At 42.7% G+C, this 25,821-nt stretch overlaps 1 protein-coding gene across 7 annotated transcripts in view; it reads right to left on the bottom strand.

Moving 5' to 3' along the window:
* The window catches only part of Pkhd1 (PKHD1 ciliary IPT domain containing fibrocystin/polyductin), a 440,341-nt gene that overhangs the window by 384,128 nt on the left and 30,392 nt on the right, over positions 1-25,821 (bottom strand). For all 7 annotated transcript variants that reach the window (XR_013104680.1, XM_076915223.1, XM_076915219.1 and 4 more), the window contains 15 exons: positions 25,709-25,779; positions 19,748-19,849; positions 18,952-19,047; positions 16,547-16,688; positions 15,855-15,969; positions 14,743-15,021; positions 14,020-14,109; positions 13,830-13,920; positions 12,485-12,627; positions 10,181-10,308; positions 9,357-9,532; positions 6,647-6,785; positions 4,116-4,249; positions 1,730-1,914; positions 186-308 (listed from right to left, as the gene is read on the bottom strand). Coding sequence is in view for 6 of the 7 variants with exons in the window: in XM_076915223.1 (XP_076771338.1) it covers positions 186-308; positions 1,730-1,914; positions 4,116-4,249; positions 6,647-6,785; positions 9,357-9,532; positions 10,181-10,308; positions 12,485-12,627; positions 13,830-13,920; positions 14,020-14,109; positions 14,743-15,021; positions 15,855-15,969; positions 16,547-16,688; positions 18,952-19,047; positions 19,748-19,849; positions 25,709-25,779 (2,014 nt within the window). In the remaining variant the exon portion in view is untranslated. The remainder of the gene's footprint in view (positions 1-185; positions 309-1,729; positions 1,915-4,115; positions 4,250-6,646; positions 6,786-9,356; positions 9,533-10,180; positions 10,309-12,484; positions 12,628-13,829; positions 13,921-14,019; positions 14,110-14,742; positions 15,022-15,854; positions 15,970-16,546; positions 16,689-18,951; positions 19,048-19,747; positions 19,850-25,708; positions 25,780-25,821) is intronic.

The following is a 25,821-nucleotide window of genomic DNA, read 5'->3' as shown; positions in this document are numbered from 1 at the left end:
ACCCATATTTATAGAAGTTATGGTGCTTTCAAATACATTATGTTTTCATAGTATTTTGTAAATACTGTGGAAGCAAACCAAATTATTTTTTAGAAAAAAAGGAGTCACAGAAGTTGAATCAATTGGCTCACACTGAAAGCAGGTGAAGAACTTGAAATACATTTGGAGACAGCTGCCATGCTCACCTGAGGTTGCTGGTTGGCAGTAGCCAACATGTCTCCGAAGATGGGTCCAAGAAAAACTCCACCGTCATATACCACACGAGCAGTTACAGAGGGATTCACCCCAGTAAGACTTTGATCAGAGACCTGAGATAGTTACATTTTTTTTTTATCAATTCTGCCATGGAAAAGAAATCTCATCTTGATGAAAACAAAAGATGAGTTTTTATGCCCATAACATTTGAAATAATCCCATAGCTTGCATCGATAAGGAATTTTAGTCCAGAAACTTAATAAGTAAACTATTAAGCAAAAGATGGCTAATGAAAGCTTCAGTAAATAAGTTGATTTGCAAGAGTTATCAAAATGGTGGAATGATACCCAAGAGAAGGATCCCCTTCTCTGAGGAGGGGAGGAGGTAATGGGGGTAAGGTATTTGTACAGGTGGGACTGAGAAGACAGGAGAGAGGGGTCCTGTGATCAGGACATAAAATGAATTGAAAAAAAACAATAAATAAATTTTAAGACCAGCAGACTCAACTAATGTGGATCCCCGAGATCTCTCAGACACTGAACCACCAACCAGGCAGCACACACCAGCTGATGAGGCCTCCAACACAACACAGCAGAGGACTGTCAGGTCTGACCTCGGTGAGAGAAGATGCACCTAACTCTCAAGAGACTTGAGACCCCAGGGAATGGGGAGGTATGGTGGGATGGGGATGGGAGGTGGGGACATCCTCTTGGAGATTGAGGGAGCGGGGAGGAGGTGTGAGATGTGGAATAGTCAGAGGGTGGACCAGGAGGGGGATAAAGTCTAGATGTAAAATGATTAAAGAATAATAATAATAATAAAATAAATTTTATAAACTAAAAAGAGGCACAAAAACCAGTATGTTAAGTACTGAGCTATGTTGCTCTTATGTGCCTGTCTTATTAGTTTACAACTTAATATATTAAATAAAACATAAGAAAATGGTCCTTTGAGATCAGAGCCAAGATTACCATTCTTCCATCGCGATCCAGGATTCTGACTGAAAAACCATATATCTCACAGTGCCATATAGCTCGGGTAAAATTTCATCTTGGGCGTCATTTTTAAAATAAGCAAGTACTAGATGATTGTTAAATTATTTCTTTAAATGTTAAATATGCAAGAGCATCTGCCTTTGTCATTACCCAAGGACAGCAAATCCTTTCCTAAACTCCCTTCTGCCATGCCATCTGCCTCATGATGTTCCAACTCTATCACATCTGCCTAAATTATCCAATAACAGATGTGGAACTCTGTATGGTGGACACTGACCGACAGCTCCTCTGCCTGTGCTTTTAGAAAAGTCAACCCCGGGTTTAATGCAATGAGATCTGAGATGTAAAATGTATGCTGAAACCATGGAAGAAGGATAGGGATGCTTGCTCATTCCTAGAATATTCCAACAAATGACAATAATAACCAATGACTTTTTTTTCACTCATACAGTCCTGAATTTCTTCGTTTTACAAAATTTCTCCGGGGTACCAAATCTATACCACAAACAAACAAACAAACAAAAGTTGGTTATACCTACCCTGATAAAATTGGGTAAATCCCCAATCTGAGTGGTCCAAGAAAGAGTCCACACATGTTCATAGCAGGAATTTAGATCCTCCGTCACAGTGAAGTCATTGGCATTGAGATACCCAGATGTGGACTCATCAGCATTGTCCTGCAGTAGCTTATGAAGCTGTCTGGCAGACATGCGCACCGGAACATCTGTGAGGCCAGTGTTTGGTGCAGAAAGCATGATGCTAATGAATGCACATTGCAGGTGTCAGCATCAAGGATAAAAGAAAATAAATACCCGGATGTGCACGCTAAATGTGCAGGAGACCTTCAGAGTCAAAAATATCCTACAAGAGAACCTTCTACCCTAGTTAAAAATCATGTCTGTCCCCAGAAGGAGATGCTCACTTTTTACAGTGAGATACTTCCAACAGAGCTATACCACATGGCAAACAGTGAACATGCTGTGTCAGGAAAAAAAAAAAAAAAAAAAAAAAAAAAACCTGTCTCAACTATCAACTTGAAACAAAGCTCCGCACACACCTTTGTAATGCTGAGAGTCTAATTAAATGTTGGCTTTTCCTTGGAAAAATTTAGCTGGTCCTGTGAATTGAGAAAACTTGGCCACTTTTCACAGAAAGTAGGGGTGGCATACAGCAGCTGACACCCATAAAATTTAGCCACCCCAGCTGAGGAATGCTGGCACTTTGCTTTGCTTTCTCTATTAGAAGCTCCTCTAAGTCCGACCACCTGCTTTCCCGTTCCGCATCCCCACAGAGAAATAACAAATCTCTGTGCTCTGTACTTTACCAAAAGTTTCCATTTCATTAGCCAGTCCCCAACAGCCCTGTGAGGTGGGCCATGTGGGCACCTTCGTGCCTACCTGAGGGATGAAGAAAATAAAACCTAATGATATTCAAAAGCTTGCCAAGCCAGTGCTGTGGCAGGTTTAAATTAAAATTCAGGCTGCTTTTCACCTGCTCAAGAGCCTTCCTCTTGAATGGCACAGTACCCTGAAGGGTTAACAACATTCCACTCTGTTTCTACAAGGCCAACAGCAGTCCCTCCATTAAAATGCATTTCTCTACATTTGCACATAATTTTGGGTCTGTCCTCATTCCAGAATGTTGGGCTAAGGCTGGCTTTCCTCCTTGGCTCTGCGAGGCAGTAATGTGACACCAGAAAGGTGTCTGCAGATAATCTTTTATTTGTAAGAAGTACAATTACCCTAGTGGTTCATACCATAGAGACAAAGAGCCCTGTGGATACTGACCCATTTATCTGACTCTAAAAAAACAAGGTGCCTTCAGCTTTTCCTATGTTGTCCCATTATAGTAAAGATACACTGTGTACCTCCCACCCAGGGAGACCTTTTCTCAGGAACTAGGATGTGGGGGCATGTACCAGCTCCACATAGAGCCTTCCTGAATGCCCCTTAGCCTCCCTTCTGAAGACCCACATTTCTATCCATATGTATCGATAAGACTATTGAACGATAATGGAATCAGTTCTAATATCCTATGCCTTGTGAAGAGTGTATATTATCAAAGCTCTTAACACACCACGCTAACCTTGTGTTTTAATCTCTTTCAAACTTGGGTGACCGCTAAATAGTACAAGGCAGAACCACTGCATTTAACTCTAAAGGACATGGGTGGGAACAACGGGCTTTGGCCTAGGAAATTGGAGAGACGTGAATCAGAACTTAAAATACCCAGGTATGCATCTACCCATCATCCGTTAGTTTTAAGACCTTCAGGGAAGCGTCAGTGTGGCTGGCTGAATTCCACTCCACCTCACCCCATCCCTCACCTCCAACCCCACCCTTACACCCCCAAAATATGACAGTGTCCTAATCGTTTGGAAGCCCAAAAAAAATTAATATTATCTCACGTAATGGAAGATATAAGGTTTGAGAGGAGGGGCTTATCGTGAATTGTGTAATAAAATAAAATCTTGTTTGTCCTTCAAGACCAAGGCAGAGGAAGCTCTGAGACAAAGGAAGCAGGCAGAAATTAAAGCAGATTCATCCAAGCAGTGGCAGCATCCACCAGGGTTGAAAGGGGCGGCCAGCACATCATCCCCTAGAGCAGGGACAGGTGGGGTCCTACGCACACCTTCATGTGGGGGCTTCCAACTCCAGAACTAAGAATAAACTTCTGTAGTTCTAAGTCTCCAAGGTTGTGGTAAATTATTATAACAGCCTCAGAGAGCCAACTCACTCACTTTCCCTTCTACAGAATAAAAAGGTCGGGACTGTACAGTTTGTCCTTTCCCAGGTCTTTCACGTTAAAACAGCCACTTCAGACCCATCAGACCCAGCATCCTAACTGCCAAACTTACAGGCTACTGTTTACCTTATGTACCCCAGTATGTGCATGACGAACACTGTACCCTGATTACCCCTTTACCGTGTATCACTGTATCAGAGAGGTGGAGAGAGAAGTGTCCTCCCAAAGGTGGGCTTGTCCTCTGGAGTCTTTGCGCTGTCACTGTCACCTCAGTCAGTTCAGATCCTTCTCCGGTTTCCTCATCTGGCACATTGCTGTAGCATAGCAAAAGCTAAACATTAGCCACAGCAGCCTCAGGGTGTGGCATGCAAACCAAACCCAGCTCTTTACGAAGATTATTCCATACCCTTGATTCTAGGCTATGAGTTTCAGCTCCCAGACATCGGGTGTTCCTTTCCCATAGCAGGAACCGTGATAGATACCTGGCTTTTTAAGGACATACCACCAACACTGATCCTATGAGCATAGGGATCCAGAGCAACAAGCAACTCTTGCACCCCCTGCCACCCCACCTCTGGTTCACAAAGGACCTGGCTTTCTAGAGCCTCATTTTCTTTTTTTCCCCCATTTTTTTATTGGATATTTTATTTACACTTCAGATGCCATCCCCTTTCCCCATTCCCCCCCCCTTAAAAAACCCCTATCCAATGCCCCCTTTTCCTTTTTGCACTTATACATTTTTTTAAATGTTAATCAAAGGCTTTATAAGTTTGGTAATGCTCAATCAGAGGTGTAACCCACTACCCAACCTAGATATATCAACTATCTTTGACTGGTGGAGATACGTCAACATCTGCCTCCATGTCTCCCCCCTTTTTCTCTCTTTCATCACCTAGCTTCTCCTCTCCTTCTCCTCCTCTTCTTACTCCTTCTCTTCCTCTCAGTACTCCTCCTACCTTAGCTCCTCCTACACATCACCCTTCCTGTTAAAATGAAACTTTTCTCTCAAAATACAATTAGAGCATAATTATGCCAATTTGTACCAGTGAGGTACAAGATAGTCCTAATACCCAGTCCATCATTTTGTTGACTAACCAGCACCTCTGTCGTCTATCCTAACTAAAACATTTAGTTCTGAACCTGGCTTTAGGATGAATGTCAGCTGACGACCATCCACTCAAATCAATTCTCTCAATGTAAATAGCCAGGATTGGCTATGAGGCTATCAGTTTTCAACCCCGTCAGAAATCCAGAATGACTGAGTTAACTATAATTGTGGGAAGCACAAAGCATAGCTTCTAAAACTTAGCCAATTTATAGAGACCTCTGAACACCTGGACACTCCCTCTACTACAAAACGTTGAAGCATCTGTTCTTCAGCCTTCTGGCCCAGGATCTTCTGACAGACCTTAGTGCTGCAGAATTATTAAGGGCTGATTACTCTGTCTAGGCAGATATAATCAGTTGACTATTCTGCAAGTGTGTCCTTTTCTGGACAGTAATTTGTCTGTAGAAGGAAAGAGGCAATTCTTGTCTAGTGGCTGTCTCACTCACCACAACTGGAGTAACTCCAAAGATGTAGAGCCTCATTTTGATACCAGAGTCTAGTGCCCCCCAGTACTCCCTGCTGAAGCATCTACTTCACCTCACTAACTTTCTATATGCAAACTCACTGCCAGGGCAGCTTTGCTTTTGATAAGCAAATGTATCCAAATAACTGCATCCTGCATCATGACCTAAGAGGGAGTCTCCCCAGTCACTGCCTTGAGCTGACTAGTTGTATCCCCCTCAAACACCAAAGTCACATGTTGAAGCCCACACCCCAGGGACATGGCTTTAGAACATTAGACTTCTGAGGAGGGTTTTAGATCATGAATAGGATTGGTGTTCTTTGTAAGGTAGATCCCAGACAGACTGTCCTTTTTTCCATCATGGCCACAGGCTTCCAGAGGAGCCCAGGGACTCAAGGAAAACTCAGAGTGGAAGGTCATCAGGTACACTCTGAGTGTGAACCTGTACACAGTAACACAGATTGGTTCTTGTCATTTCATAGTTAATAAATATGCACGTGCATGTGTGTATGCATGTACACGTGTGTGCATGTGTATTTATACACACATGTATGTACAGTACACATCCAGAGCAGGGAACTTTGATTCTCCTGATCCTGCTGAGTTTTAAGTGAAAATTAAAAGAATAACACAAATGTAATCCTGGAACATCAAGGAGATCAATCCTTAGTTGCTGTTTTGTAATCTACAGCAGCCTGGGAAGCCAGGGTTGTGGTGCTCTAGTGCCATCTGCTGGTGCACTCTCAGAAATGCCTACTTTTGCTCCTTGGCTGCTTGAAAGAATTCTAACAAGTTCAAATACTGCAATTAGGGGCGTCAAGGGAAAATGGTGTTTACTCTGATAACTATGATAAATTCAATATAAATAGGTTCGTATCTTTAGCTCTGGCCTAAATAAATCAGCACCACTAGGTCACTGAAAATGCAAATTTTCCGAAGACCCTACCCCAAACCTACCAGGTCTCAGCAATTTGTCTAAACAAAATCCCCATCTGTGTTCAATGTATCATACTCGAGATGAGACCAGTGCCTTAAACAGCAAGCTAGGGAGTTTTCCCACCCTGATAAAAGCTGTGCCTACATGCACAGAGCCCGCTGTGGCTACCGAAGAGGGACCCATGTAGGAAAACCACTCCTTACCACGCAGTGATGAGAGGGAGCTCTGAGCCACATCCTGCCAACCAGGAGGCTATGCTGTAGACTGGAGGGGCTCCCGCCACGGATACTGACTCCACCACATTCCCACCTGGGCCGGCTGTTCCAGAGTCGGCTTGAGAAACTAGAAACCAAGGATGCAATTAGTACCATATAACTCAAGACAGAGACTCCGGACATGGAGAATTCTGGCTGGAAATGGTTAAGTCACTCAGATCTCCAGGCACACATAAAGCCGAGATCTCTCCCCACCAACTACCATCAGAGAAGCACGTGGGGGTTGGGGCTTATTACCAAGAGGGAAATACAAAGATCATATAGGAAGATGAAGATCAACTCCATAGTAAAAAATAAAATAAAATAAAAATAAGATCCTGCCAGTCAAACACCTCGTAGAACATTCCTATGTTCTACCGGGCACGTAATAGCTATCCCTTCCTTCCAAGGCCTTGGAAACTTTAGTGATGCACAGACAGATGATCCTCCCTAGGAATGCCACGCCCCTGAGGGATGTACTAAGTGCTACCCAAGTGTCTGTTCATAGTGTGAAGTGTTGTGTGCGCACAAACACACAAATTCAAATCCTGCATTCCCCACTCTGCTAAACAACACAGGCTCCCCAGTGCTCACATTTCTAAATCAAGGAGCATGGCCTGTGTGACTGAGGAAAATCTTCATGACAGGTAGTTCGGAAAGATTGCAGAACTGAATGGCCACAAACTATTTCAGTATCCTTTGCCTTCCTGCTGGGCATTGGGTAAAAGATAGCTTTCACGGGCCACAGTTCAGATTACAAAGAGTTCACGCAAGAGCTTTCGTGGTAAAAAAGGCAAGGGCAGTGAAAGGGCACTAGGTCCTTGACATCAAGCAGTGGTCCTAAACCTTCTGAATGCTGAGACCCTTTAATACAGTTCCTCATGCTGTGGTGACTCCTAACCATAAAATTATTTCATTGCTAGTTTATAACCGTAAGTTTGTTTCTGTTATGACTCATACTATAAATATCTGATAGGCGGGATATCTGACATGCGGCCTCAATGCAGTCACTATCCAAAGGTTGAGAACTACTGGTTTCATGTGACAGAGTGACATGCAATGGAGAGGGGAGGGAGCAAACTGGCACCTGCTATCTAGTCTAGAGCTTCCCAAACAGGTTTAAATTGTGAAACACTGACTGGCTTGGCCCTCTGAAAACTCTGTGCAGTACTAGGATGACAAAAGCCCTCCAGCCAGTTAAGACACCAGCAAATATGTTTCATCATCTCAACCTGCATCTAAATAGCATCATCATTTTCAGTGTGTCAAAGCAAAGTTTGAGCAGCTAGCAATGGCTCTGTGCACCCCAAATGTTCAAAGAACACTTAAACCAACAGAATAAGCAAAAGATGGGGTTTTCATGCACATCAAAGATGATATAAAATAGTTTCAAGAGGGAATCCCAAGATGACTTAGCATTAGGTAGAGTCACCTGCCATGCAAGCCTGGGGACCTGAGTTCAAACCACAGAAACAATTCAAAGGTGGATAGAGAGAAAGAGCTCACAAAGGTGTCCTCTGGCCTCCACAAGTACACCATGGCATGCACACACACACACACACACACACACACACACACAAATAATAGATAAAAATAATAAAATTTAAATTTAAAAAGATGATAAGACTGCAAAGCTGACCATCTGCTATGAGCCAGCCACAATCTCTCTTACCCTTGGGGCTGCAACTTCTAGTAGAAAGGCTCAAAAGTTGCACTCTTTGTAAATAAAATTATAAGAGACAGTTTCATCATCTCTTTCCATAGACTGGAAAGCTAGGAAATATGAAATAACTGAGGCCAAAGTCATAAGAAACAAACTTGACAGAATAGAAAAGGGAACACAGGTTGGGAGGCTGGTGGCTCCAAGAGAACCTGGACCATCAGCCTTGGCCATCAGTGCTCATGCATGGCCAACGTTAGTGAGACCCATCAGGGTGACCTCTGCATCCTGAGGAGCAGTGGCCAGCACTACCAGGAAAGAACACTATCCCCAAGAGAGGCTGGAGGAGACTCGGTGGAGAAACAATCAGAACTGAACTCAGACTCTGTGGAAGGAGTCTGGGAGGACAGAAAGGACAGTTTGGTCCCTGCAGCACCGACTATCTATCCAAAAAGTCATGAATCACACCTTTAGCCCATATATAAAAGCAAATATTGAATATTGCTTCTAGCACTGTGTATGACAGATACTGTGGCCAAAGGAGAGGGAAAGACCCTGCTGGACGAACAAAATAATAATCATGATTTTTATATTTTTAAAGTACTTCCTTAGTCAGGAGACATGAAAGGAAACTTTATATTAATCATTGGCGATTATCCATGCCTTTATTGGTATAATCTTTATTGTACCCATTTTACAGATGAGGAGCATAAATCTTTCAAGCCAGAAAGTAGTAACATGGGGAGTAGGAGTACAAGCACAAAAAAAAAGCAAGATGAAATTGTGAGATAAACCGAAGGCAGAAAGAAACAGAGACTGAGAGAGACATAGAAGTAAGGGCACACCCTCCCAACCCCATCTGCCTTCAAACCAAGGCAGGCGAGTTGAAGAATCACCTATTCTCTCCTTTGGGGGAGGAAGGAAAGCAATCACTAGAGTGAAAGTTTGAGATAGGCATTTGACAGGCAGGCCCAAGAGAACAGTAGATGCGGGGATCACCTGTTACATTGGTATCTGCAAGAATAATTTCATCCACATAGAGCAGGCCTGCCTCCGGAACCATGGGGAGGATGTCAATCCGATGAACCAGCAATGGGGTATTTGCCAGAGAAGACTGGAGATCCTCAGAGTGACGTACACATGTGTGCCAGAGGTTAATGCAAGTGAACTGCCAGCTGACAAAGCAGAATGGGAGGGGCCAATGGGTAAGGCTTTCAGGACTCCTCCTTAAGACCTGAGCCCGACAGCCCCCTATACCCTGGGCTCAGCCCACCTTCATCTACAAAATCAGTTGATACAAAGTCAGTCAGTCAGTCAGTCAGTCAGTCAGTCAGTCTGACACTAGGCATCAGCAGCACTTTCAAGTAACAATGTAATTATGCATCTTAAACAGATTACATGCCACACTGTAATCAGAGGACCATCCGGGTATTACTGGCTCATTGAAGTTTAAAACAACTTCAAGACCCGTGATGAACTTCTGGATAGAGAACAGAGTCAATGGAGCAGGGTGCCTTAATTTTATTACAGACCTGCTAGCAGGATGCATTTCAGCGAAGTACAGATTCTCAGGACCTCAATTGCCTCATCTCTCATGTCAAAGAATGTCTTGAACATTCTGTCCCAAATGTGATGCTAGAATTCTTTCAGACTCCTTCTATATTCATGACAGTTTCTTTGTCAGGTAGAATAATTTCAAAGCCCCGAGTTAGTATCTAAAGCCCAAATGGAATACTCAGTATCTCAGGCGGACCATCATCTCCAAGACAGCTGATCCAGACCCTAGGAGGCAGAATCCACCCACACCTTCCCCCCATGGTTACCTTTCAGGGTGGGGTTCTGTAAGACTCCAGTCACAGGTGATATTCTTCATGATAGTTTGGAAGCCAAATAGGAGAGAAACAGTCATATCCAGGATCCTGTTCACGTGGCCTCTGTATGCAAGGCACAGCTGTGGATATCAAATATGCCCATCAGTATACACTGCCAGAAGCTTCAATTCAGACACAACATGAGGAGAGCTTACTACATGCTATGCAAGTGTCTAGGTGCTGTCTTCTTCCGCTTCCAGTCTAGCAGGGAGCATAAAGCATTGTTCTTGACTTCATCAATGAAGCCAGAAAATAATACACTAACTACTTTCTCAGAGGACAAAAGAAAATGATAATCAACAGAGAGCTTTTTCAAAGTTCAGTACGTTAAAGTCATCGATTTTAAAATCCCTGCTTTAACCCAGGCACCTGTGGGCCTTCAGCAAGTCACTAATCCTGTCCTAGAATTTCTTCTACTTTCATTCCCAGCGTACCTGATTTCTAAACTCAATACAAAACTAAAAGTATTTGGTGTGAGAGGGCTTTGGCGGAAGAATTTTTAACCTCCACATTCTTGCCTTTGAGAGAGCAGGGTAACCATCGAGAAAGCTGTCTTTTACAGTATGAGACATTTAACAGCATCCCTGGACTCTGCTTACTAAATGCCAATAACAATTCTTCCATTATGGCAAGCAAAAATATTTCTCTGCATTTTTAATTCTTCCCCTAAAGAGCAAATGTACCCATCAACAATAGAGAAGAGATGGATGGTCGCTGGCCTGAGCTGGTTAGCCCAACTCCCATTGCAGCTGGACTAGGAAGAATGCAGATTATCATGAACTCTGCTATCTTATAAACACTGACTCTGGTTTCAGAACCAATGAGATGCACCTGTTTATGAAGATAAAAGAGGTGCCAAACTAAGAATGTAAGAAGCGCTCAAGAGGGTCTGGAGAGATGGCTTAGCAGTTAAGAGCAATGGCAGTTCTCCCAGGGGACACGGGTCCAATTCCCAGCATTCTCATGGTGGCTCACAATCATTTGTAAATCCAGTTCCAAGGAAGCTGACACCCTTTCCTAAACCAGTATAATTATTATCTAATAATTATAAATAATTATCATTTATTTATAATTATGCATTTTAAATAATTATCCTTATATCACAGATAGGTCCCATCCCAAATCAAAGAAGCATCTTCCTGCTGCAGACAGAGACCACCACAGAAATCCACAACTAGTCAAAAATGCAGAAAACTGACCTTGGAATTCCCAGCCTGGGATCTACAACGCGATATAACCCCTACACCTAAGGCTCAAGAAACATTTTGGAACAGGGGACAGAAAGATGTTAAGAGCCAGAGGACCAGAACATCAGCTACAAGATGGTATCTTTTATATATGACAGGGAAGCTACACTCACACAATCCCAATACAGTCGCCTGAAAAAGGCCTGAATGACGACAAAACCAGGTTCCCAAATGTGGATGAGCGAGAACTCACAGGCAATTAAGGGCTGCTGAGAGGGGGAGAATCCATCTTCTTCAAGGACCTGCCTACTGATAGGTTATTCAATCCTAGGTATTTAGCTCCAAATACATATACACATAGGAAATACTAAATGGACTCTGAAGGAAGTGTGTGTGTGTGTGCGTGTGCATGTGTGTAATAATTAACAGAACAGGTTATGAATTTGAGATGGCATAAGGGAACACAAGAAGAGTTGGAATGTGGAGATGGTAGAGTGAAATGTATGTAAATACAGTACTTAACATATGATTGTTTTTAATTAAATAAATAGAAAAGGGGGCAGGCATATCCATCAATCCACTAGTTACTTACGTTAATTGCAATAACGACAATAACTACCTATGACTGAGTCCTCTCTGCTGCAAAATATTTTACTATATTATTGTATTGATCTTCACCACATTCCTGAGAGCTGGACCACAACAGTAACCATTTTAGAGATGAGTAAGTTAAGACATATTGTACTTTAGTAAGACATTAAGAGCACACAGGATATAGAGTTAGGTTTACAAATCAGAGTCTATCTGTAATATCTGCACTGTTTCTCAAACTTAGACAGCAAAGAAAACATCTAACCAAATAAAAACCTCCATAGGCCTTCTAGCTAACAGTAACCTTCTCAGGTATCAATGCAAAAGTAGGAGCCTAGAGATGTAGCTAAGAAATTCAAAATATCAGCTCAAAATACACTGTATAAATCAGCAAAGTCATTCCCTTGTGCTTCTGTTATTTTGGTCTCAAGCCCAAGGAATAATCCCAACCTGCCAAGCCATGAGGATGGGCACTTACATACGGGTACCGATCCAGCTGATAGCCCTTGTTGGCAGACTTAGGGCTTAGGATAAGATGTCGAAGTTGACCAAGGCTGAATCTGCCACAGAAGGGTTCAGTTGAACTGGTGAGGACCCCATCAGACCTGGAGCCTTCTAAGCCTGTATATAATTCAAATGTATAGGAACACAGGCAAAGCTATGAAACACAACAGTATATGCACAAGAAATGAACAGTAACGTTGGTCCCTGAAGCCTAGGGAGAAATGGAAAGAATTCACAGGCCTTGCAACCCCCAACTGGGTGGTGGTAGCTATGAGATATCCTTTCTGGCTTCCACAGAATTTGGAATACTAATACCATTTTCTCTGTGTGCCAAGTTATGAGAAACTATTGAGAAGCAAGAGAAAGGGAAATAGCAATAGAGAAATACTTATTTATCAATGTATTTTATATGTATTGTATAAGTATACATACTTATATTGTATGAGTATACATACATGTACCCTGTACATGTAGTAATCAATAGATGTCAGTGAAAGAGGGTATGGGATCGCCTGGAACTGAAGTGCATGCTGGGAATAGAACCTGTGTCCTCTGCAAGAGGGGTAAATGTTCTTAACCACTGATCCATTTCCCTTGCCCCTCAATAAAACTTTAGTTCACTTTAAGAATAGTTTTTAGAATGCATTGGCCAGTGATGGGGGGCGGGGGGGATACTAAAGGACTTTTAGCATATTTTAAGATTTTTTTTTTGTCTGTATTTTTATATAATAAGTCTCTTGTATCAGCTAGAAATGGTGGTGCACGCTTGTAGCCCCAGCCACTCGGGAAGCTGAGGGAAAAGGATCACAAGTTCAAGGCTGATGTGAACAAGTTTGAGATCTTGTATCAAAACTTTTTTAAAAATTAACAGGGTGTTAGCATGGCTCAATGGAAGAGCTTGTGTGAAGCATTTGCAAAGCCTTGGAGTTTGATCTCCATCGGCACACCAACAAAAATCACATGCATGTCAGTTTTGAACTAAACAGGATTTTTGAAGAAAAAAAAAACCAGTTGCTACTGCCATACATACCCTATTTCTTTCTTTTTTTTTTTTAACATACCCTATTTCTTCTCCCTGTTTAGAGTAAACTCTTTAGATGGTGTTTGTCACCATTGAACTGCCAGGAAAAACCATCCCAAGCCTCTCCCTCCCTCATGCAAGGTACTCTCTCTCGGACACTCTATTCCATCCAGATCCAGGGACCACATTTTCATTTGGCTCTATTAGCACTTTGGTCAAGAAATAGAGATTGTTCCTATGCTATAAGAAAGGGAAGATGGTGATAGACAGGACAAGAAAGGGTCAACGCAGGAGCCACCTTGCTCAAATCCAAGCCGGAGGAGAACACGAGCTGAACGGGGTGCCAGATTGCATTTCACCACAAGCAACTCCTCGATGGTGGTTTGGACCTATCAAGATAAATAAAAATGCAGTCATTCAAAGGCCAGGCCTAAGGGCCACCCCTAAAATTGTTATATTTACCTTCATTAATGGAAGAAGAGCCTCACCTGTTGGGCTGTGGCATTTGCAGGAAGTAGCTGGCTGGAGACATTCCCCCAAGTAAGGAAAAAGTTTCCTTTACCTGACATGTTCAACACCTAAGAAGTCAAGAGAGACAACGTTTACTGATGCGCAGGGACTTCAGTCAGAGAATCTGTCTCCAGTTCCAGAGAATCCCATACGTTCTTCTGGTCTCCACAGGCAGCAGCCACACACACACACACACACACACACACACACACACACAGTGCACAGACAAAATAATCACACATAAATAAATAAATAAATCTAAAAAAATGTTAAGGACTTTCCTAGAATTCAAATATTTCAAAAATAAGCCAGCAAGAAAGATAATCTCAATAATAAAAATACATTTAAGAAATGTATTCATGCGGCCAGCAAGATGGTTCAGTGTGTTCGAGCACATGCTGCTAAGCCTGGGCACCCGTGTTGGATATCAGCGACCCACATGGTTGACAGAGGGAACCAACCCCTGCAAGTTGTCCTCTGGCTTCAACACATTAAACCTTAGAACATGCATACACATAAATAATGTTTAAAAATTTTTTCTTAAAATGGAATTTTAGTCTTTACAACCCTATATCCTATATCTGTGGCAGAGGAACTGCAATTATGCCCCAGGTTTCCGTATTCTTGCCAGCTGACCTACTGGAGAAGGCTCCACTCTTCGAGTGGCTTGCTTTCCTATGGGACTGGAAAGACACATAAACCTGTATTTCTGGAAGTCTCTGGGCTCGGGCTCGGATCTGGTGTTTCTCCAAAAGGTAAGTGTTGACCACATCTGGATTCAGCCAGGTGTTGTGCATCTGGACACCAATTCTCATTCCCCTGCTGGGAGCTATCCCATGCTGCTCTGCTTCCAAGTAGTATTTGGCTCCGCCCCGCAGTTCTAGCTTGGTTGTCTTCTGTTGCCAGCTCCCTTCATTCCCGTTCTGCTCCCAGGAGTCAAACCAGTCAGTAGTGCCAACCCCAACAGAGGCCACTTCAACCTGTGCCCAAATAAGCCAATCAGGTCAACATTATGAATCTTCCATGCGTTTTACTGTCAAATGATGCACATTTGAAAAGCTACCAATATGACATTTTTAAGTAATCATTGCTTTTCCAACAACTTAGCCTGCTCACTTTGGCTCTGTGGTTGTGTTTGCTTCTTTACTATGCTTCCTTTCTCCCTCTCTCTCAAGTACATTGTATTTGAGTTAGAACTTATAAGTTATGTTTAGGAACAGTCCCTGACCTTATACTCTGTCTGTGATGCTGTAAAAAGATAGTATTAAATTCTTGAAAGACCTTGAATGGTACTAGCTCATCAAAAGCCATGACTTTCTCCAGTAAGCCAATCTCAGAGAACAGACTAAGGACATTGTGGGTCTCTGTCAAAGGCATAAGGAGATGCTGGCAGCTTTCTAAAGGCATGAGGCTGATAGAAGATTCCTATAGGATGCTAACCCAAACAGTGGGGAAGCACAAGTTTTAGAGTCAAACCAATTTGATTTTGAATTGTGAACTCTTCCCTTATTATTCATGTGGTCCTGAACAGTCCATACAATTCTCCAAAACCTCATTTTCTCATCTAGAAAGTAGAGATATGCATATTTCACAGAGATAAATGTTACTAGCAAGACTGTTAAAAAAAAAGTAGCATGATACTGGGCTTACAATACCATTACAGTCATACAAATTGCTTTGCAGTAATTAATATCCATGGTCAACCATGGGTTCTTTACAATTATAGAACAGGAAAGTTTTATCTTTGATTCTTTCTTCTTTCAAGGGTGAAGGATCATGAGCTAAGGGAAGGCAACCCAGAGAAGGTAAATACCTTAGTTCTTGGCTCCTCTGAAGAACTGAAAAGCAAGGAAGCTTGGCTGTCTGCCTGGATCCAGAATGTATAATTGTTTGTTTCTGGAGCCACGAAGAACCCACTGAGCCGTGCTCTATAACATAGAAGAACACAGAATCAGCTGAGACTAAACAAGGCCTGGGTCACTGAGCCAGCATATAGCAACTCTCGCACCTGGCTCTTCATTAAGGAAATGACAAGGAAAAAAACACCTGACTCTTATACGACAGGATTATTCTGAAATTTCTAGAAAAAGCAAGCACACCTGTCTGGTCTCAGCATCTCTCAGTCTCCAGTCTCCAGTCTCCATACACCTACTTTGCAGTTTGCACACAGCCCTCTGTAGTTGTATCATCTCTCAGACAAGCATGACCATAGCACAGGACAATGTGGGGCTTTGGCTGAGAAGAACACTTATCTCCAAAGCAGATTTAGACTTACAGGAAATAGGGGTTTTACACTTTGTTCTGTATTTGGCTGTATAGCTACAAAAGGTCATATGCTCAGCAGAATGGCCAACACTGGCTGAGAATGTTGTCAAATACTCCTCATGTTGAACTGGCCCAGGTGACAAATGACCCCCTAGAAAGACCATCACTTTCTTCCCTGTGTCCTAGCTGGCCTGAATTAGTCAATACACTCTTGCTATGGGTTCCCAATCTACAACATACCTGAAAGGTCTTCCTTCCTTTGACCAAAAGCCAGATGGAGAGCTGGCATTAGGAACTATCTGCCACCTGTACCCCGGGGTGGCTTCAGTCAGCTCCACACCTTTAGCAGCATCTCCAACTTCAAAAAGGAGCCCTCGATTGCCTGCAAGACACACACATCCCGTAACCACCAGACAGGGCTCCTCCTCACAACCAAGACCCCACTCAAATTGCAGGGTGAACGGCACTGCAGATGATTTCTGGGATGGTGTGTCGCCAGAGACCAAGATGGCGTGGTCCTGTGAGAGACTCTGTAGAGACTAGGAACTAACTATCTAGAAAGAAAGAACAAGTCCCTGGGTAGAAGGTAGACTCTTGGAAAGACCAACTTAATGAGAAACATTAAGGAGAGGTTTTTTTTTTGTTTTGTTTTGTTTTTTCTCAGAGGGAGGAAAGAGGAGAGGAGGAAGACGTTTTGGCTGCCATTCCACAGAAGAAGACCACGTCCTGAAGAGGGCATGAAGAAACAAACGCTGCTGTTCAGAAAGGTGGCCTGTGTGGTGGTAATGAGTGTCATTGTCTGGCTTTGCGCCTTCTGAAGCTGGACATGAACGTGAAGGCTTGATTCAGCCTACATGTCTGGTTTCATAAAACTCCCTTTTCCCAGAAAAAATTGCCAGTCCCTCAAGTTTTCAAGTATCATGACCTCAACGTGTGGACCCCCACACAAGGCCAGTTGTAGCATACTTTCATTATATGGTATTTTAATTGATGTTGTGCTTATACATTTATACTTTATGTTAAGCAAACCTTGAGGCAAAAGGCCCTGGGCATCAATATTGGATACCTATCTTGATTAATATTGGGCAGTCATGCTGGATGGGCATTAAAGCTCTAGATGTATTTGACTGTGTATTCAGATTGGAGGTCTATCATTTACAAGGTGTGAAGTTTGGAGGCATTCCTCAGCTCCCTGAGTCTCCATTCATGCATGTATCAAAACAGGGCTGGTAAGAACTGGAAACAATATTCAAAGACTATAGGATCTGGAAATAATGACTCAATAAAGGATATCTAATACAACTATTATTATAAACTATATACAACTGTTATTGTAACACTACTCATTAGCCCCTAAGATGGACTGTAAATATGGGATAAGCAGAGAATTCGAAGCATGCTAAGAAAATCGCTTTAACTCTGAGATCCCCATCCTCTGCCCTGTTGCTGTTTTAGTCTGAGGAGCTCTGTTGTTGGGCTGTGCTGTACACTGCAGGATGAACTGCATCCCTGGTTTGAACTCATCTTGTTCCCTGAGGACAAGAATCAGCCACATTGGAGAAGCCCCACTTTGCGTGGGGTTTTTTTTGCCCTACTTCCACAGGACAAACTTCAACAGCCTTTCAAAAAGGGCATCACTTACTCAAATAGCTACTTTCAGGAAATGATTCTACCATGAACAGAGCATCTAAAGCAGGAAACACTCAACAAGGGAACCACCTTCTGCTTCCTGATGCAGGAAACACACTTTCTCTGCATTATCTATTTCAGTACTTTGGGCTCCTTGGATGGGCGCTCTCCTTACGTAAAGACTGGTGATCTGGGAGCTCCGAAATTCTCAAGACAGACCCTTTGCATTTCTCTCTACACAGCAAAGGACTGTGTTTAGGAAGGTTTCCCTCCTGCAGGGCAATTTTGCCTATAGGGGCTGAGCCTTTAGACTTGACTAGCTACATCTTTGAGCATTAGGTCAGCGCCGCATGCACAGAACAGCAACCCACGGTTCTTGACAGAGCAACATGCCAACCTTCCTTATCCTTCACAGCACTGGAGCCTCTTGTGCTAATACCTAACAGATAATGTGGGAGCGTCAAACAAATGAGGACAGGTGGAAGCTGCTGCCTCACCTCCTCCGTCGCTGTCTACTGGAGGCAGATGCTGGTGGCCATGTCACCGCACATAGCCATTCGCGATATCAACAGAAAAATGCCCACAGGGGGAATGAACAGTATTTAAATATACTCAGTCGCATCTTACTCTCTGACCTGTCTACTGCTGCAGCTATGAGCACAGAAGATCATGCTCCACTGCTCCCGTCTCCTCGGTCAGTAAACATACAACCACCCTACCAAATGCAGAGAGGCAGTTTGGGGATTCAATTCAGTAGCCACGGTGTCTTGGTGGCAGTTAGACTCTGCCTGAAGTCTATTACTTAGACATATGGCGGGGGCTAGGAATGTAGTGCCAGTCGGGAATGGAATGAAGCTAAGATATTCCGTGATATGATAGGCTTGACCACGGCATGAGGGATCCAATTAGTCACACTGCTGAGCCAGAATTCAAGCATGTTTCCTTCTACTCCCTGGATCCTTGAGACAAAGCATGGCAGTGGAGAGTTTACTGAGCAGCCCTGGTGATTTCCTTACCTGCCTGAGGAGTAGTGAGCCTTGCTCCGTTTCCTGGAGCCCTGGTGGTGCACTCAATCTTCCTGGGAGACACATGTCTAATATCACATGGGATGCCTAAGGAGAATTTTTAAAACTCATAAATACACCTGTAAATAAACACACACACACAGAGAGACAGACACACACAAACACACGCCACGCCACGCACGCACTCACGCATGCGCAGGTGGAAAAGGCTGAACAGGATCTTATTGATGTTAAGGGTGGGGTCTAGAGAGTAGCAAAAGTTGTCACTCTTGACAGAAGGAGGTCAGGAAAGGGACTGTGTAGTGCCGCAGAGGGTGAGTGTGGAGTAGCCTGTGGTAGTGAGCAAGCAAGTCACACAAAGCAATTCCATTCCACAGGGAGGTGCTGACCCTCTTGCTCTGTGGGGCGAGTAAGTACAGCGCAAGTATGTCAGGAGCACCACTGTTTCAAGACAAAGGAACCAATGACAGGGCTCAGGAGAGCTGCCCTCTGACCTCCACAAGTACGCTATGGCACACGTTCACATACACACACACACATACAAACTCATACACATACACACTACACATACCACAGACACAGAAACATAAAGACATTTGCATCCACATCTATACACTTACATACATACATACATACATACATACATACATACATACATACATAGAAACACACATACATGTCTGTTTCAAATGTAAGACAACTTCCCCTCACAGCCATGAGCTATAAAATATAAAAACCCCTGCAGCATTCAAAATTGAACCATTTTCAGCCATTTTAGCGTAATTACCTGCAATGGTAACCCGGGCAGAAGGGTCAAAGAAATCTCCTGTAATGATGATGTCTGTTCTTCCCCCAAGGCTTCCAACTTTTGGAGACACAGATAAGATTTCTGCAAGAGTTTATAAAAATGGAAGCTTCTAAATATATAATGTGATGTGGCCCAGAGAAACCACCACCACTTAATTCTGACCCTTCAAGTGAAGCAACAGTTGAAGTTTTTCTAACAGTCATTCTTAATGCACATAATAACAAAAGGACGATAAATATATATTATACATGATCAGTAAGTACAGGGAAGGTCACTCACGGTATAAGCAAAGGTCTCTCCATCTCTTACGCTTTCTTATGAAGTATGTCTCTTCACAGTAAGGATTTAACTTAACATGGAAGACTCAACAATGAATGCACTAGCTGGGGCTTTGTTACCCAGTCCTTTGTTCTTCCTCATGCCGCAGGCTTCTTCCCCAGGTGCATGCAATATTTTACCCACACTTCCTTCAAGTTGAATTTCCTATAGCAATGTGAAACACACCCTCAAGATTTTTTTTTTAATTATGTGTATATGGAGTTGGGGGATGCAGTGCTTACAGAGGCTAGAGGATGACATCAGATTATCTTGGAGCTGAAGTTATAGGTCTTTCTGAGCTCGCTCCCATGGGTGCTAGGAATTGAACTCAGGTCTTCTGCAAGATCAGTATGTTCTCGTAGCCACCAAGACATCTCTCCAGCCCCTCATCCTTTTTTTTTTTTTTTCAGATATTGACAGTTTAAAGTCTGATTCCTTCCAGAGGAAGGAATAATAAATGATAATAATGAAGGAATGATAAACTAAGTGAAAACTTAAACTTAAATGTATTCCTAGTGTAATGTATAGTAGACATATACTCAGACATGGCATAAACTAAATGTATTTCCACAGGGGCTGGTCATGAATAGTTACAACAAAGTAGGAATCATTGTTTTCAAACTTGCTTTGCTCCTAGACATCTTCATACATGAATAAAATGCATTTGAATTACTCTCACCCTCTCAACACTCTTCCCTCCCTACAAATCCTTCCTGCATATTCAAATCTCCCTTTGTTTAGCTGTAAGAACTACATGTGAATCTAGAGTTGTATAGATTTGCTCCTTTTGCAATTTCACTTTATTGTGTATGTGAATGTGTAGAGTGAAAAATTATAAAGGCCATTTTATGAAATATGTGTAGATTTTTTTGCCTTACAGAACTCGGAACTGAAAATAAAATTTCAGGCCTTCACATTCCAGGTGAAGGACACTTGCTGGATTACATTCCCCAAGCCTCGCCCAAGGCAGGAAGGCATTCCTGACTAAAGATAAAGATGCTATCATTTGGGCTACATTCTCTGAAATGTTCCACTGTTCTTGGTTACCCCTCCCTTGGTCTTCCCAGTGCTATGTTCAAAATTTGTAAAACAACCAATCACTTGTAAGCGCGCGAAAATGCAACCATTCATGTGTAAGTGCGGGAAAATGCCTTCCTCCCCCCACCCCTGCTATAAAAGACCCTTTAACCCACCACACGGGGCCAAAAACCCTGCTCTTGGAGCTAAAGAGCTTGTCGTTTTTTGACCGCCGGCTCCTCCCCTAATAAACCTCTGCTGATTGCATCCAGGTATGGTTTCTTGTGATTTTGGGGTGGTTGAGATTTCGGAGGCTTGAGGAAGGGTCTCCTGAGTATGGGGGTCTTCAAATGTATGTGTATGTGGGCAACTGTGTGCCACAGGATGCATGTAGAAGTCAGAGGGCAACTTTGGAAGTGTGTTCTTATAAGAACTAAATGTGAGATTTTTAGGTCTCGGAATTCACTGCCCTGGGATGTATTCTGCATTCCGGGAGAAGTACACTACTCCTGAGTCAGAGGACACTTGCTGGATTAACATCCAGAAGAGAAAGGGAGAGGCTGATTTACATTCCTTAGACTACAAAGAAGAGAACCCACCTGCGGGTGGGGAAGGCCCAGAGTACAGAGACATATTCCAGGATGGGAGGTGGTCAGGAAGAAAGTAATGTGTGAATCTGAGTCATCTATAGACCAGACCTGAGAAGGTCAACCCTTGGGGTCCTTTGTGGTTGCCCTCATGTACTCTATAAAAACCACTACCAGTTTTTGTTCGGGGGTTCTCTTGCTGGCATGTGAGAGAGCCCCGGTGCGCCAGTATCATTAAACCTCATGTTGTTGCAGCAAATCCTCTGTCCGTGTGTGATTCTGGGGGGGCACATGCCCTGGTTTTGGATTTTACAGTCCAACATAGTGACCCACTGATCTTAACCAAGGTCATCTGTTTGACCAGGCATTTAGTACTATCCACAGGCACGGCCACAATGGCTCCCAGGCTTCCAGAATCTTTCAGTATCCAGTAATTAAATTCCATGTCTGCAGGCAAGTCTCATGCAGGTCTAGTGTGAGTGTAAGATGGCGGTGACTATACCATGGTCAGAAGTTGGCATTTTAGACCCCTTCTTCCTGTCTCTAGGTCTTATATTTCTTCTGCACTCTTCCAAGATGTTTCCTGAGCCTTAGAGAACGTAGTTTAAGTGTGTCTTATCTAAAGCCAAGCACTCAGTCATCACTTATCGGCAACATCTGGAGCAGCCGTGGGTCTCTGCATTCACTATTGTTCACTAGGAAGAGAGGCTTCCTAGCTTTTTAGAACAGCTGTAGGTAGCACAATCTTTTTCCAACATCCACATCAGACCTACTCTATTACATTAGGAAGATAAGGAGGAATTCAGAGCAGCCCCTCCCTTCAAGCACATGACAATGGTGAGGAAGTATATGTATACAGGAGTATAATTATAGTAGATAATTACATACAGGTCAGCAAAATTAAAGAGGCTATGAAGTAGACAAAGGCTTAGGAGTAGGTGGGGGTGCAGAGTAGGAAAAAAAAAAAACACTTTCTGGTTATAATATCTGAACTGATTCCTAAAGGGTGAATTTAAACTGACCAAGGAAAGCTGAACATGAAGGTGTACACCTATCGAGAGTCCCAGCACTGGGAAGGTTACAGCAACAGTATAACAAGTTCAAGGCTAGCTTGAGCAAGACAGTTTCAGGAAGAAAATTGAAAAAAATAACAAAAACTGACCACATAAAAGGCAAAGGGGATGTTGAAAGCAAATACTAGGGAGAATAGGGAAAGGTTACAAAATGCATATTAGTGTTGCTAGTGTAGAGTGAAAAATTATAAAGGCCATTTTATGAAATATGTAGACTTTTTCTTTGCCCTTAGACCTAGGCAGAAGTGCAGATTCCAGAACGAGGAACTGAATGTAAGATTTTCACCACCCCAGGACACATTCCAGGTGAAGGACACTCTGCCCCTGAATCAAGCCTCAAACAATAGGCCCACCTATAGGTGGGAGAGGCCCAAGGCAGGAAGGCATTCCTGACCACAGATAAAAGATGCAAGCCACCTAGGTGGGGCTATAGCAGGAAGAAGTAAAGATAGTTAATCTGAAATAGTTGATCAATGACAGGGTGGGACACAGTGACATGGCAAACCATTCAGGGTGGGTTTCTCTGGAATGTTTTGCTATTCTTATGTTATGTATCCTTGGCAACCCCTCACCCCTGCCCGACTCCCCTGGTTTGTGGTTTTTCTCTTTAAAACGCTCCAGGGACTGGATGTTGGGGTTGGACCCTACTCTTGCGCAAGTACGTGATCAGCTGGCTGCCAGCTCTTTTCCCTAATAAACCTCTGCTGATTGCATCCAGGTATGGTTTCTTGTGATCTTCGGGTGGTCATGATTTCCTGAGGCTTGAGAAATGGTCTCCCGAGTATGGGGTCTTCACTAGAATATGCAAAGAAATGGGGAAGAGAGACAGGGAGAGAGGAGAGGTAGGAAGAAGGGAGCATAGAAGCACATAAAAAGGAGATAAACACTTAGGTATTTCTCACAGAAGATGTGACTCCTTTAGAGCAACAGTTCTCAACCTGTGAGTTGAGACCTATTTGGGGTTCCAATGATTCTTTCACAGGGGTAGCCTAAGACTGTCCTGCATATCAGATGTTTGCATCATGAATCGTGGCAGTAGCAAATTTACAGTTACAAAGTAGCATCGGACATAATTTTATGATGGGGATCATATGAGGAACTGTATTAAAGGGTCACAGCATCAGGAAAGTTGAGAACCACTGCTTTAGAGTAGGTGCTCAGAAAGGCTTAGAGGCTTAACCACACTGGACTACTTGCTGCATGACAGCCTTAAGGGGCTAAGCCCCAGACTCTTACAGATTTTCCATATCTCTAAGGATCCCTCTGCTATGAAAATGCTCATGCCTGTGAGTCTCCATCCCAAGAAATGTGTGTCCATAGATACAGTCAGCCTACTTATCAAGCCCATCCAAGGTCCAAATTATAGCAGTATTATAAAAGCCTGAGGCAGGGTACCAGAGGCAGGTTGCTTCCTGAACATTGTTAGTTAGGTGCATGAGGTGTTCCATTTGCCAGGATCTTTGGATAAGTTGCACCCCCTCTTGACTCACTTTTCTCAATAGTAACACAAGGGCAATATTTCCTATTCTTTAGCTCAAAGAGGTGAATATTAGGATTATATGCCAAAGACCCAACAAGGATGTTACTGTCTTGTTGGATGTACTGTCTATAGTTGTATCCATCAGTATGGATGCTTCATTCCACTTACTCTCAAAAACACCAGGTAACTTTTTAAAGATAAGAAAGACAAGGGTCTGAATTCAGCTCCAGCAGGATGGGCTGTCTAGAGAACAAATGGCATTTGTCCCATGATCTAGGAGATGATAGCTTTCTCTTTTGGAAAGGGAGATTTTCACTGAGATCTGAACCTACCTCACAGACTTGTTTTTGGTATCTTTGTGATTGTATCCCAACCTAGATACTGGGTGCTCTCTTTAAATAGCCAACCGCCTGCTAGTGAACTAAACTCACAATTTCATGTGACTTTGCAATTTTCAGTGTTTGTCTTTTGGTACCAGAGTTTACCCATCAGAGGGAAAGACCATAGCTTACCATCAGAATAGGCAAGTCATAAACCAGACTATGACTTATGGTGTGAAAATAACCAGAAAGAAGTCCTATTATATTTTTAAGTGCCACCTTCCTTCTGTTAATTTTCAGAACACACAGGAAGGCATAAGTCCTCTTTGTTTCATTTACTCTATAGCTATTTCTTTTTATCTACAATTGAGCCTCATTGAGTATAGTCAAAAGCTGCTAGACAGTGCATAGACAGACAATAGATCACATCTGTATCAATAGTGCCATAAGAAGGTACTGGTGCTGAAACCTTATCATGTAGTAACATCAGCAAGGCTGCTATAAGGACATATACAATACACACCACACATATTTATGGTGATGCAGTGCATATAAATTCACTATACTCCCATTGGAGAAAGAAAGGAATGGGAAACAAAATAACAATAATTGTGAAATAGCCAAATGATAATAAAGCATAAAAAAATCAATAAAAAGTATAACATAAATATGTACCATCTATATTTAATAATAATTCATTTAAATTAACTTTATCTGCTTATTATATTACACTATTCCTATGCTTTTTCTGTTATTTTATAATGTCTACTCTTGTTTACAAAATAAAAGGTTCACTGTAAAACAAGTGTGCTATGTTACACTGACGCCAGTTCCATGTATGCCATGCTTACCTCATCTCTTACTTGCATCAAGAGGCCACAATGCATGATTGAGCTGCAGCATCTACATTTGTGTGCATGCAAACTGTGAGGAGGGTGTAAGAACTATAGCATCTAATTTCTCAGAACATCAGTAATCAGTGCAGGATTTTAAGCACCAGGGCTAATACAGATACAAGCCGTTTTCCTTTAACCAGAACGAAGAGGCCGTGTTAATGGTCATAGAAAAACTGCCAGAAGAAAAGTCTAACTTTGAGTGCACTGTGAGGGACGGGATGAAGAAGACAGGATGAAGGGAAAGATTACCTGGGAATGTCTGGTACAGGAACAGTTCCTGCTTAGCACTGATCAGCCAGGCTTCCTTATGCACCATTGACCTCCAAAGGAAAACAAAGGCTTCTGATAAAATGTCCCTACAA

The sequence above is a fragment of the Arvicanthis niloticus genome, chromosome 17 (assembly GCF_011762505.2).
Source record: "Arvicanthis niloticus isolate mArvNil1 chromosome 17, mArvNil1.pat.X, whole genome shotgun sequence".
In the NCBI taxonomy this organism is placed as follows: Eukaryota; Metazoa; Chordata; class Mammalia; order Rodentia; family Muridae; genus Arvicanthis; species Arvicanthis niloticus.
This window is presented reverse-complemented; position numbering and strand designations above follow the sequence as displayed.